Below are 12472 nucleotides of genomic sequence, written 5' to 3'. Positions count from 1 at the left end.
AGGCTGCAACCCCAAATACCATTAACATTAATTGGGAGATTGAGTTTGCAATACACAAATGGGGGGGGGCATACTCAAAAATTTACAGATGACTTTTGAAACTCTAAAGTTTAAAAGCAAAGATAGAATCTTCAAGGAGGAAGAAAGTAATTATGAAGGTTCAATGATCCAGGAGAAATCAGCAAAAGGCATACTTAATACAAGTATGGGGAGAAGAATAATGTTGCTTCCCAGCAGCCCTGATGTGCACAGCGTAATGCCCAGAAAACATCTTGTTAGGAACAGGATACCTCGAGCACTCCAATGAGGCAGGAATATCACCCAAAAGGCAAGCAGCTTGGATACTTGATCATGGATCAGAACCAGACAGTTTAGCATGTAAAGGAACTTGCTGGCAACTACGTCCAGCTGAGCTCCATCCCTAGTACCTACAAGATGCAATGAGAGAACCGGTTCCCACCAGTTGTCCTCTAACCTCCATGAGCACTAATGGTGCATGTGCATGAAAAATTAAAAATTAAAAAACAACATCCTAGAGTAGTTATTCAAATGCTGATTGTTGGACCCCATTGTCCAGAGTTCCTGGTTTTGTAGGTCTGTTGGGATACTACTGAAGAATTTCTGTCTCTCAAGTGATCCCAAAGTACTGCCTTCTGAAAGCCACTGTCAGTAGCTCCCTTCTAATACTGTAAGGATTCTGGTATTTTCCTGTGCTGTTTCTTTCTCACATAGCACCTGATCTCTTTGTTCTCAGCAGCCTGCACTGGATTATTCCATGTTTCCCTGGTATAGCATTCCAGTTGCTCGTTTCTCTCAGTGTTGTACAGAAAGCTCAAGACTAAAGCTAGCTGGTAGTAAAGTAGTAGTCATGGAACACACCACCACCCCCCAAAAAAAAACCCTTTCACCTCACCCACCTCTGGTCAACTTTGAGAAACACAAAAGGGAGCCTACTATTGGGAAGCTGGCTGGGTGCTCACAGTCTGGGTGCACTGCTAAGGAGCAACAATCCCTCAGAGCAGGAGCAGCAGCAGCAGACAAGGCCAGTTTGTGATCAGAACAGGACAAGACATAAACAAAGCCACCCTATAATCACGTTTGAACACAGACAAAACATGAACTTTGTCCAAACCATAAATGTGAGCAGACATCCCCCATCTTGCTAACATGAGTGCCTGCTGCTTTTATACCAAGCCCAGATTTTGCCTGGCTCCATTTTTCCCTCTTCTAGAGAACATTTGTTAAAATATTCAATCCCAGAAGTAGCCATGACAGCATCCAAGCCAGAGCCATGTTTGGCTCCTTTAAATGTTCCCCAGGACACCTGACACAGGTACACAGCCCCTAAGATAGCCTCCCTCACATCCCCTTGTTCAGAGGTCTCACAGTCCTCATGGTGTACAAGGAGAAGAAAACTCAGGTTGGTGAATGCCAGGTGTGTTCCCAGGGAGGGTGGGTGACTGACAATCTCCTCAAAAACATCATCCTCACCAGTTTTCTGGTCTACAGCAGATTCCTCTTCTCATCCTTCAGGGCACTTACTATTGCTTTTACTTACACACTGCCACAACCCTTGCACTCCCATCCTCCACTAGACTGAGAAGTTTAAGTGGGCCAGTCTACACATAACACCAGCCTGTTTTCTGGCACAAAGCAGGAGATAAATACATAATGAGATGGATGGATAGATGGACACATATTTATCACTGCAGGTAGCATATTTCAAGAAGTTACAAACACAAGCATTATTAACAAGTATGAGTAATGCAAAGGTAACTGGAAGAGTAGAATCAGAAACAACCATGGTCTGTGCAATCAGCAAGGCCATGGCTTTTGCTCTGACCATGGCTTATGCAAAATAAAGGGGTGGGCCCTTCCATCTTTTAAGTCAAGACTTGTTTGAAGGCATTGCATTGTATTCATTTTAGCTTTCATTCAGCATAGTCTACCACTGACCACAGCATTGCCCCACGCTGCCCAAACTTTGTTACTCTGAAAATCCTTCAACAGAAGTCATTTGCTTGGCTTGCAAACCCTTCACTACTCACAGATTTGGGTCACAGTACTTGCACTGCTCTAATTATAAGAGGCTTTCCCTGTGTCTGGCACTATAGGCCCCTCCCAGGAGGTTCACAGTGTTTTGTAAGAGACCACTGCACAACTAGCCAACTTCATTTCAGGGTTAGGGATTTCGTGACTTTCAGTTAGTGTTCAGATCAAAGTCTATATGATATGATTTGATTATGTTAGTCATCACTGGAAAAAAATATCATCAGGCTAACCAAGAGTATCAAATTGATAAATGAGATAAATCTTCTGAAAACCAGAGAGATTTGGAGTAAGAGACTCGGTGCTCGAGTGTGTGTGTGTGTGTGTGTGTGTGTGTGTGTGTGTGTGTGTGTGTGTGTGTCTCATGCAGAACCCTAGCACCGCTAGGTCTTTCTATTAGAAACAAATAGAATCAACTATTAAATATCTGTACTTCATTACAAATATACCACTAAGGACTCTTTAGAAAATAGCAGGTGAGTTTTAACCACAAACTACTACAAACACATTAAATCCCACGTAGGTGCATTATAATGAATTAAATGGCATTCACTCTTGGTGCCTCTATGTATGAACTCCTGAAATAAATAATAATTGATTGCAGCATAATGGTTACAATTTTAAAATGACACTGGAAAGGACTATAAATTGCAGAAGCACTCTCATTTTGTTAAGAGAGTCTAAAGAATGCAAACAGTTTAGATCTCAGTGATAAACAGGTCTGCTGCTTCTTAAAGGAATCTCCATCCTCTTTCCATTGAGATCTACAAAGCACAGCCTGCTCATGCAAACTGACAACTTCTTTTTGTATATAACTCTTTCAAGTAGCCCACCCCAAAGGAAAGGTGATCCCAACAACATTTCTTATCACCTCGGGAGAAAGTAGTACATTTCTAAAGTGACCTATAAGGGTTTTAAAGTATTTACTTTTGCAAATGAATTCAATCATCTTAATCAAAGCAAAGCAAAAAAAGAGTATGAATTAAATATTGTGTCTTCCATGGAGTAGAAGTGTTGCATGCCATCCATCCATCCATCCAATATTGATTTAGAGCCTGGTCTGCACCAGACATCAAAGAAAAACCATTGTGAGCAGCACCATACAGCACAATACTGTCCCAATGGTCACTGAGCCCAGGTGGAGAGATAAATATTAAACGCACTAGAATAGGTAATACTGCTGTGGGAAAAAAGTGTCATATGAGAAAGGAACTCATTTAGACCTGGAGTGGTGTGATCATCAGAAAAGGGCACTGTGAAAAAGGTGACACTGACGTTGAGAGGCCACGACATCACTACCACTCTGGGAAAGGGAAAGACATTTTGGTAAACAGTAACAAATGGGATTTGAACTTCACTGATCAACAACTTACTGAGCTAGACCTCTCCTCCAGTGCTTGTTGTGTATGCATGAGCATCCTGTGACTCCTGCCCACCCTTTCTGGCTGGTGTACCAAGATCCTATTACCTGAATACACTTTATAATCATTTGTTATAATGTGCAGACTGCTATGCTTGGCCTAGAAACACCCAAAAATAATCTGCTAGAGGCACAAAAAGCAGAGGCTGGCCATCAGCAAGACTTAGTTAAACCAAGCGTTTATTAGAGACCAGACAATCACAAGTCCTTTGCTCAGTAAAGTGCCGGCCCTTCTAGATAGTAAGGTGGTTCCCACACTGTCAGCTCTATAATAAATGGGACCCAGAAGACCTAATGTTAGCTGCCTACCTGGTAATTATGTTTTCTAGGTAAATCAAAAACTGGATCTCCATTTCCAGTTCCTGGCTCTGCAGACTTAGAGGAGGGATATGGGAAGTAGCCTCTGAGGATCAGAGTGAAGAGGGGGCCAGACTGGGGGAAGACAGGCAGAGAGAGTGAGAGCTGGAAGCACAAATGGGGGTTGCAGGAAGAGCTCAGACCTTGGGACAGCCAGCCCACCAGGCCTGGTACTGGGGCGTTTCCTAACCTCCCATCACCACACCAGCCAGCAATCAGGGCAATCTAACCCTCCCCCAAAGACTCCGAGATTCTAGGTTCTTCTCAGCCTGGGCCAGACAGGCACCAAGAACCCCAAGAGCCCTCCACAGGGCCAGAATCCACCAAATCCAGGTACCCGCGTCCCTAGAGCGGGGAGGGTATGCTTGGGTAAGAAAAATAGCGAAGACAAAACTCTCCCCGCCCACCCGAAAAAGCCAACCACACCCCCTGCATCCCTCAACCCAAGCCGCCCCAGAGTCAGCCCCCGCTATTCTCTACCCAGGCCCCCTCGGGTTACTATCCGTGCCGCGCGCGGGCTCTGCAGGGACACTAAAGCAAGAGAGAGTGAATCCGGGTGCGCAAGGCGAAGGAGGGCGCCCAGCGCGATGTCACTCTCCCGGCTCTGCTCCGGGGCGCCCTCCCCGGGTCCGTGGTCCCGGGATGGGCGCGCCGACCCAACACAGGGGTGGGCTGCCCTTGCACTCACCCATTGGCGCCAAGCCGGGCGGAGCCGCCGAAGCAGCTTGAAAGTTGGCAGAACCGGGCGTGGGGTTCAGAGCGCCGAGGTCGCGGCGCGGGGATCGAGGGCGCGGGCGTTGGGACGCGGCTGCAGCTGGGCCGGCTTCTTCCTCAGTAGCAGTGGTGGCAGCTCAGCGCCGCCCGCTGCTGCCTCTGCTGCCGCTGCCGCTGCTGCCCTGGGGCGACTCCTGCTGCTGCTGCTGCTGCATCGCGGCCCCGCTGCGCCCGGCTGCTCCGGGTTTCCTGCTCTCGGAGAGTGGAAATTGCGAAAAAGAAAAAAAAAAAAAAAAGCACCGCCCAGCCCAGCGCAAGGCAGCCGCCTCTGAGCCTGCTCTCCCCTCCTCCTCGCCGCTGCGAGGCTCCGCAGCTCCGCCCGCTGGAGAGGCGCGGCCGCCAGGCGGGGCGGGGCCGAGGGGCGGGGCCCGAGCAGCGTCTGGCCTGACTCCGGGGTGCGTCCTCTGGCGGCGGGGCTTGGCCGACCCCCTCACTGCCCGCTCTGCCCCGGCCCGAGCTCCGCCGCGGTCGCCCCCTATCCGCCACTGCTGGGCTCACGCCCCGGGAAATGCCGCGAGACTCCTCGAGACCCGAGGAGATTCAGGGGGTCTTTGAGGGTGGGGGCGTTGGAGTTGAGGGGCACGCGGAAAAAGGTGGATCGGAAGGCGGACCCTAGGGAAGGAGGACTGGGGGAGGGGAAGAAGAGCCGGACACTGGCTTGATTACTAACAGGTGACAGCAATGGGTACAGGGCTGCTAGCAGGGAGCTGTTAGAGGGAGGGGCCTTTCCCTGCAGCCCCGGGACGCTGGCAGGCCAGGTGCGACTTTGGAGCGTGGCAGGTGGTGGGCTTGAGGAGACCAAAGAGAGGGGCGCGGTGAGGCTGCTGCGCAGGTGTGCCGCTGGGCACCGCCTCTCACAGGATTGGACCCTCCTTACTACACCTGACCCAGCGTTGCCTGGACCAGGTGTGGGCTTCTCCTGTTTAGGAATTTTTCTAGGTCCAGAGACAAAGCTTGGCTCGTTTTCCATCAGACATTGTTGTGCCATATTGACCTCAAACCTGTATAGCCAACAATTTATTGGACGCTAAAAGGAAAATAGAAATTCATAGGAATTCCTGGGCAATCACAAGCTCCTTTGGGGGAGGGGAATCATTCCCCACCACACCTTTCAGCCATAAAGACTTGCCTGCAACCACACTCATTTACTAGCCTGTTGTTTCCTTTCCACTTTCCACCATCTGGTGGTAGGAAGAGATAGTGAGCTAGACTAGAGACAAAATAGAAGACAGAGAAATTAGATCACCGGCCCCTGCAAATGGAGGCTGGGGTACTGACCCCATGCCAAATGGAGAGCTGTCTTGCATACTCAATGAGTAATAATGGGACATCATTTGTATATAGGTGGTAGCCTAGGATTTCTGTAGAAACTTGTTCTGGGGCGGGGGGACCTCATCCATAAGGCAGAGGCTAAGATCATGAGTTTGACGAATTCTGAATTAAGGACTAGTCTAGGACACATAGAATGATCCTGGAGATGCCGAAGAGGAAGTGAAGATAACAGCACCATCCTCTAGATACTTTTCAAGTGTGTCACAACAACCTAGACTAATCAAGAAACAGAAGGCTCATCCACACAGCTGTCCTGATTAGATGCCTTGGTCTAATCAAGACAATGAAACCTTATGATCTTGCAGTTGACAAACACTGAGTGAGACTCAGAGCCTGACTTAACTCACTGTTACTAAAACCATTCTCCCCTAAGCTCAACAAGAACTTGTAGATCTGTCCAATTCCAAAAGTGGCTCTCTTGGCCAAGCCCCAAATCATTAGGCCATCCTAATTCTCTCTCAAAGATTCAGACCCTGGGAAATGGCTGGGCATGTGTTCAATATGGAAATAGCTGAGCTAGACTCATGGTGGCTTGGCACCTGGGGTGCTGAAGATTTGTGGTTGCTGACCCATGCATTCTCAGAGTGATGAGCCAAAAATCATTAAGTGATCTGTTTGCTCTTCCAGAGAACTGGGTTCGATTCCCAGTAAGCCCATGGTGGCTCACAACCATTTGTAACTCCAGTTCCTGGGGATGTGATGTCTGTCCTCTTTTGACCTCTATGGGAACTGCACACACCTGATACATATTCAAGAAAAACACCCATACAAATAAAATTTTTAAAAGAAATACAGTCATTGAACAGTGTTGATGAAACCTACCAGACTTACCTGGACATCGCAGAGTCCAGAGCACCTAAAGCAGCAACCAGCACAGGAATCTTCAGGGAGAAAGGGCTTCTTTTAGCCACTACTTAGTCTTAATCTTAGCCTTCTAATTGAATTACTTTGCCAGCCTCACAAGGATAAATATAGGCCCCTTGAAATTTTCAGTCTTGGTCTGTGTTTTGTATAGCTCAGGGAATGATCTGTGATAGCCATACCTTCAGTTTATTGAATGAGTTTATTAAGTATATAGCAAGCCAAAGTAAAAAATTAATAGCAAGAGATAGTTAGCAAAACTATCATCAAATAGGTGCACATATTTGCAGAAACTGACTGGGGCAGTGGAGGAAGTCAACTGGAGTTTCTGGCTTATCTTTTGCATAGCCAACACTTTTATACCACAGGATAAACAACAGTGACATCTGTTGGAAATGGTTCGCCTTCTAGCTTTTCTGGTTTTACTCGTGAGCTGTTTTTCTGTGGTCTTCCTGACACAGACTTAGGAGAAGCAGCCCATCCCCAGAAAGGGAGCCTTAGAGGACATTTTGAAACAAACATGCTTGGCTCTGAAATGGGGGTGGGTGGAACCCCAGTTTCTGAGCTAGCTTCAGTGAGCTCAAACAGCCCAGGCCCATTTTGCCAATATAATTTGCCAATATACATTATTGCAGTCTGTCTCGAGGATGCTTTATTTTTGTAGTGCTGGGACTTGAACCCAGCAAGTAAGCAAGTGCTGGAAAACTGAGCTTCAACCCAGCCTACTTTTCTTTTATTTTTTAACTTTTCTTTCTTGATCTGAAGACCTGCATCCTTATTCCTCTGTCTGAGAGTACTTCCTGCAATGACAAACTTGGCATTTTATCACAAAAGACTGTTAGCAAGCCTTAATTAAAATAAAAACAAAGTTCTTGAGGTGTGCCCCGACTTTAATGCCTTAACTAAAGCAACTGCCAATTCTATTCAAAACTCAAGAATTTGTCATCTTCAGTTTCTCTAAATTACGAATGAACATTCCTTTTCCCACTTATTGTTCCATCTTTCTGAATCATTCCTATTGTCCTTTCATTTTCCCTTGAGAAGCTTTTGCTGACCAGCACAAGAGAAGTGAACGTCAAGATTCCAGTCCAGCTGCTGACATGAATACAAGTGTGATTCCACATCCTTCCTCTTTCCACAAGTGGATCCTTTAAACAGAATAGCTAATGCAGGATTTCAAATGGATTCCAAATTATGCTAATTCATTTTATGAATATTTCTAAAGAAATACAATTATATTTAATACCACGTCTTTGTGCCACTGAACTCCCATTTCTACCAGAATAGATAAAGGGTTTGGAAAATGCAAAGTATCTGACTTGTCACATTAAAATGGCATCACATGATTAAAAAGGCACCACTGTGTTGCTCAGTGGTAGCAACATTTGGGCTAAAAATTGAAGGTACTTGAGCCTTTGCTTCTCCAGCACTTAAAACCTGTCAGACTTGCTCTTTCCCTGTACTTGAGCTTGACATCTGTAATTTACATGAAATGAATGATACTTTGCTTTGATAACCTTTAATGTCATCTTTACATTATTATAAATTGCATGCTGAGTGCTTTACAAAAGACAGTCATTATACAGTACTTTTGGTGAGTTTTATGGAGTACAAATCTCCCAGTGCTGGAAAGTAAAGACATGCTTAAGAAAAGAAAGAAAGAAAGATGTCCTAAAGGCCAAAGCTGGAACAGATCAAACTACACAGAAAATATATTAAGGTGCTGGAGAGATGGCTGTGGTTAAGAGTGCTTGCCACTCTTCCAGAGGACTGAGTTCAGTTCCTAGCACCCATACTATGTGACTCACAATCACTCAGAAATCCAGTTCCAGGGAATCTGATGCCCTCTGACCTCCATGGGCACCGGCATGCACATGGTACACATACATACACTCAGCTACACACACATAGATATACATAATAATAATAGTAAAATCTTTATTTTAAAAAAGAAATCAACAAGAAGGGAATAAATCATCCTTCCACAGAGATTCCAATTAATAAATGTAAAAGAAATGAAGATGGGAGCAACACTGTTAGAATACCAAGACAGGTCAGACATGATAGTTCGTATCTGTAATCCCAGCACTATAGAGAGACTTAAGCAGAAGGCTTGTCATGAGTTTGAGGCCAGTATAGACTACATGGTTCCAGACCAGCCTGAGCCATAGCGTGAGATCCTGTCCCAAAAACAAAACAGTGCACTGGAGGTGATTCATAAGTTAAGAGCTCTTACTCCTCTCTCAAAGGACCCAGGTTCAGTTCCCAGCACCCAAATAGTGACTCCCAATCACCTGTAACTAATTCCAGCTCCAGAGGATCCAATGACATCTTCTGGCTAACTCTGTCTCCCACAAGCAAGTGGTACACAGGTTCACATACATGTACATAAATAAAATAGAAAACCAAAGAAGGCTGCAGCAATAATTGGTGCAAGCACAATCTGACTAAAATCCCCCCAAGTTACTGGGTTTAAGTAGAAGAAGGGCGTTTACATAGCCTCAAAGTATTTGTGTATTCATACTCACAACATGGGAAACCAGGAACTTTGCAATGGGCAATGCCAGTAAATAGCTCCTTTATGAAGTGAGCAAGGTCTGGTAGCCATGAATTTAAGAGTCTTTTCCATTCCTCCTTCACATCATGTGTGCACTGGGTTAAAGGTAATGCATGTCAAGGTCAAAAGCCATAGAATGAACATTTTGCTGTATTGTGTTGATCGAGCTTGAGACCCATCTTGGAAGGAGCTACTTTCGCTTTCCCATTGCCTATGAATTCTTTCCAACTAATCCCAGAGAATGGAGTTTACCTGATCTGCAGAGAGGCAGAAACTATCAAATGAGAGCAGATCTTTGAAGGCATTGCTAAATCACAATTTTCTTCACAAGTTTCCCTAGCAAAACAAAACCAAACCAAAGGAAGCAGTGAAAAGATGACATGTGCCCTTTTATACACCTATAAAACCACATGGGCATTCTTGTTCTAAAATCGAAAGAATGGAGGCCAGTGAGATGGTTCAATAGGCAAGGGCCAGCAAGCCTGATGACCAGTGTTTCATCCCCAGGACCCACATGATGGAAGGAGAAAACCCAACTCCCAAAAGTTATCCTCTGACCTACATATGTATTGTCACAAATGTGCACATGTATACACACACAAATAAAAATTTAATAAAATTTCTAAAGAATAACTGAGTAATCAATTTCAAAAGCAATTAGTTATAGCAAATTTTCTCTAGAATGGACAAAAGAAGGGGCTGGGGAGATAGCTCAGTCAGTAGAGCACTTGTTATGCAAACATGAAGACCTGTGTTCAATGTTCCTAGCACCGGCATAAAAAGCTGTGCATAGTGATGCATATTTATTATAATCCCAGTGCTGGCCAAGCAGAGATAATCACATCCCCTGGGCTCATTGGCCAGCCAGTCTAGCTTAATCAGCAAGCACTAAGTCTGAGTGAGAAATCCTATCCCAAGAAATAACGTGGGGGGCTAGAGATATGGCTCAGAGGTTAAGAGCACTGACTGCTCTCCCAGAGGTCCTGAGTTCAATTCCTAGCAACCACATGGTGGCTCACAACCATCTGTTATGAGATCTGGTGCCCTCTTCTGGCCAGCAGGCATACATGCAGGCAGAATGCTTTAAACATACTAAATAAACCTTAAAAAGAAAGAAAGAAAGAAACAACATGATGGTTCCTGAGGATCAACACCCAAGATTGTTCTCTGGCCTCCACATGTATGCTCATACTTGTGCATGAACACCCTCCAACACACACACACACACACACACACACACACACACACACACACACACACACTTAAAAGGTGAAATGTGGGCCTGGAGAGATGGCTCAGAGGTTAAGAGCACTGACTGCTCTTCCATAGGTCCTGAGTTCAATTCTCAGCAACCACATGGTGGCTCACAACCATCCGTTATGAAATCTGGTGCCCTCTTCTAGTGGAAGCAGAATATTGTATACATAATAAATTTTTTTGTAAAAAGTGAAATGCACAAAAGAAGCCAAGGATAGAGACAACTTGCTAATAATGTTTTTCCATCCTTTTTCTTCAGCACCGCATTGTTTAAGCAAATTAGGAGAACAGTCCTAAGAGACTAACAAGTAGTGTGGCTTCTACAGCTTTCTTCTCATGCTACTGCCCGTGCTAAGAAATAATAAGAAAGAATATTTTCACAATTAAGATGCAAATCAAAGCATAACCAGAAGAAATTCTGGAAGCACCACAAATTATGGTCCTCTGAGAGAAAAGCTGATGTTCAACATAGGAACACGGGAATAAACATACAGACAGGACTTTTTTTCCAGCATAGTCTCACTGTGGCTGATCTAGAACTCACTATATAGAGCAAGCTGGCCTTTATCTCACAGAGATCCACTTGCCTCTGCCTCCCTGTGTGGAATGCAGTGGATCTCAGCCTTCCTACTGCTGTGACCCTTTAACAGTTTCTCATGTTTGGTGACTCCCCAGCCATGAAATTATTTCATTGCTACTTCATAACTGTAAGTTTGCTGTTATTTGGTGTAATGTAAATATCTGTGTTTTCCAATGGTCCTAGGAAACCCCTGTGAAAGGGTTGTGACCCACAGGTTGAAAACCACTGGGTTAAAGGCTTGTCCAGGTAGCAGGCCAATTACTTTAGGTGGGCACTTCTAAACTGACAAGAAGGATCGTTTGATCTTATTAATCAGTAATGAAGATTGAAGGATAGAAATTGGCCTGCACAAATGGGTTCTTTTCCCCCTTGAACTTTGGCAGTTAAATTCTAGGGCCCCATCACAGGCCAGGTTACACTGGAGCTGAGTCTTTAGGTTGTGTTAGAATGTGTTCCACCATTCCAGACAGAGGAAAGAAAAAACACAGAAGAATGGCCATAGTATGGTGAGCAGATTACCTTGTGTAGAGGGGGAGGAGTGCAGTCAGATGTCAGGTGTAAGTGGTCTCTGTGCTAGCTGAGTGTGAAAAAGACTCTGCAGGCAATGGACAGCAACAGAGGTCTCCAAGCACCTTTTTGGCACCTGTGGACTCTGCTCTGTGGAGCAGGTACAGGACCAGAGAAGGGGAGTCTTGGGGAAAGTGAAAAAGCAGCAAGAGGCCACAGAAATTAAACGCCAGCAAGAGGAGTGACCATTTGAAGGCCTTTTCTTTTTTTCTTTTGAGACAGGATCTCACTATCACGTGGGGCCCTGACTGTTCCGGAACTCACTGTGTAGACCAGGCTTTCCCTCAACTCAACAGAGATCTACCTGCCTCTGTCTCCGGAGTGCTGGGATCAAAGTTGTGTGTGCCACCACTTCCAGTCCTTGAGAGCCATTTTTGAGGTACATCGGACACAGATTATGTATATTCTGTCAATGCAAAGAGCCAAGATGGAGGATTCTTTTTTTAATTTTTTATTAATTTATTTTTTACATTCCAATCCCAGTTTCCCCTCCCTCCTCTCCTCCTGCTCTCCCCACTTCCCCCCTCCTATCTGCTCCTCCAGGAGGATTCTTTTTTAAGACTAACTTATTTTTATTTTATGTGTATGAATGTTTTGCCCTATGTATATGTATGTGCACTGTGTGAATGATGCATATTGTCTGCGGAGACCAGAAGAGGACTCTGGACCCCCTGGAACTGGAGTTAGAGACTGTTGTAAGCCACCATAAGGATGCTGG

General features: G+C 45.2%; 1 protein-coding gene across 1 annotated transcript in view; it reads right to left on the bottom strand.

The window, feature by feature from the left end:
- Sh3kbp1 (SH3 domain containing kinase binding protein 1) overlaps nt 1-4814 on the bottom strand; it is a 339181-nt gene extending 334367 nt beyond the window's left edge. Inside the window, exon 1 of the mRNA XM_027432702.2 lies at nt 4515-4814. Within this exon, the coding sequence (XP_027288503.1) occupies nt 4515-4518 (4 nt within the window). The 5' untranslated portion in view covers nt 4519-4814. The remainder of the gene's footprint in view (nt 1-4514) is intronic.
- Between the last annotated feature and the right edge of the window lie 7658 nt (nt 4815-12472).

This window comes from Cricetulus griseus, chromosome X, assembly GCF_003668045.3.
Source record: "Cricetulus griseus strain 17A/GY chromosome X, alternate assembly CriGri-PICRH-1.0, whole genome shotgun sequence".
Taxonomy (NCBI): Eukaryota; Metazoa; Chordata; class Mammalia; order Rodentia; family Cricetidae; genus Cricetulus; species Cricetulus griseus.
Note: the sequence above shows the minus strand (reverse complement) of the source record. Positions and strands in the feature narration are given on the sequence as shown.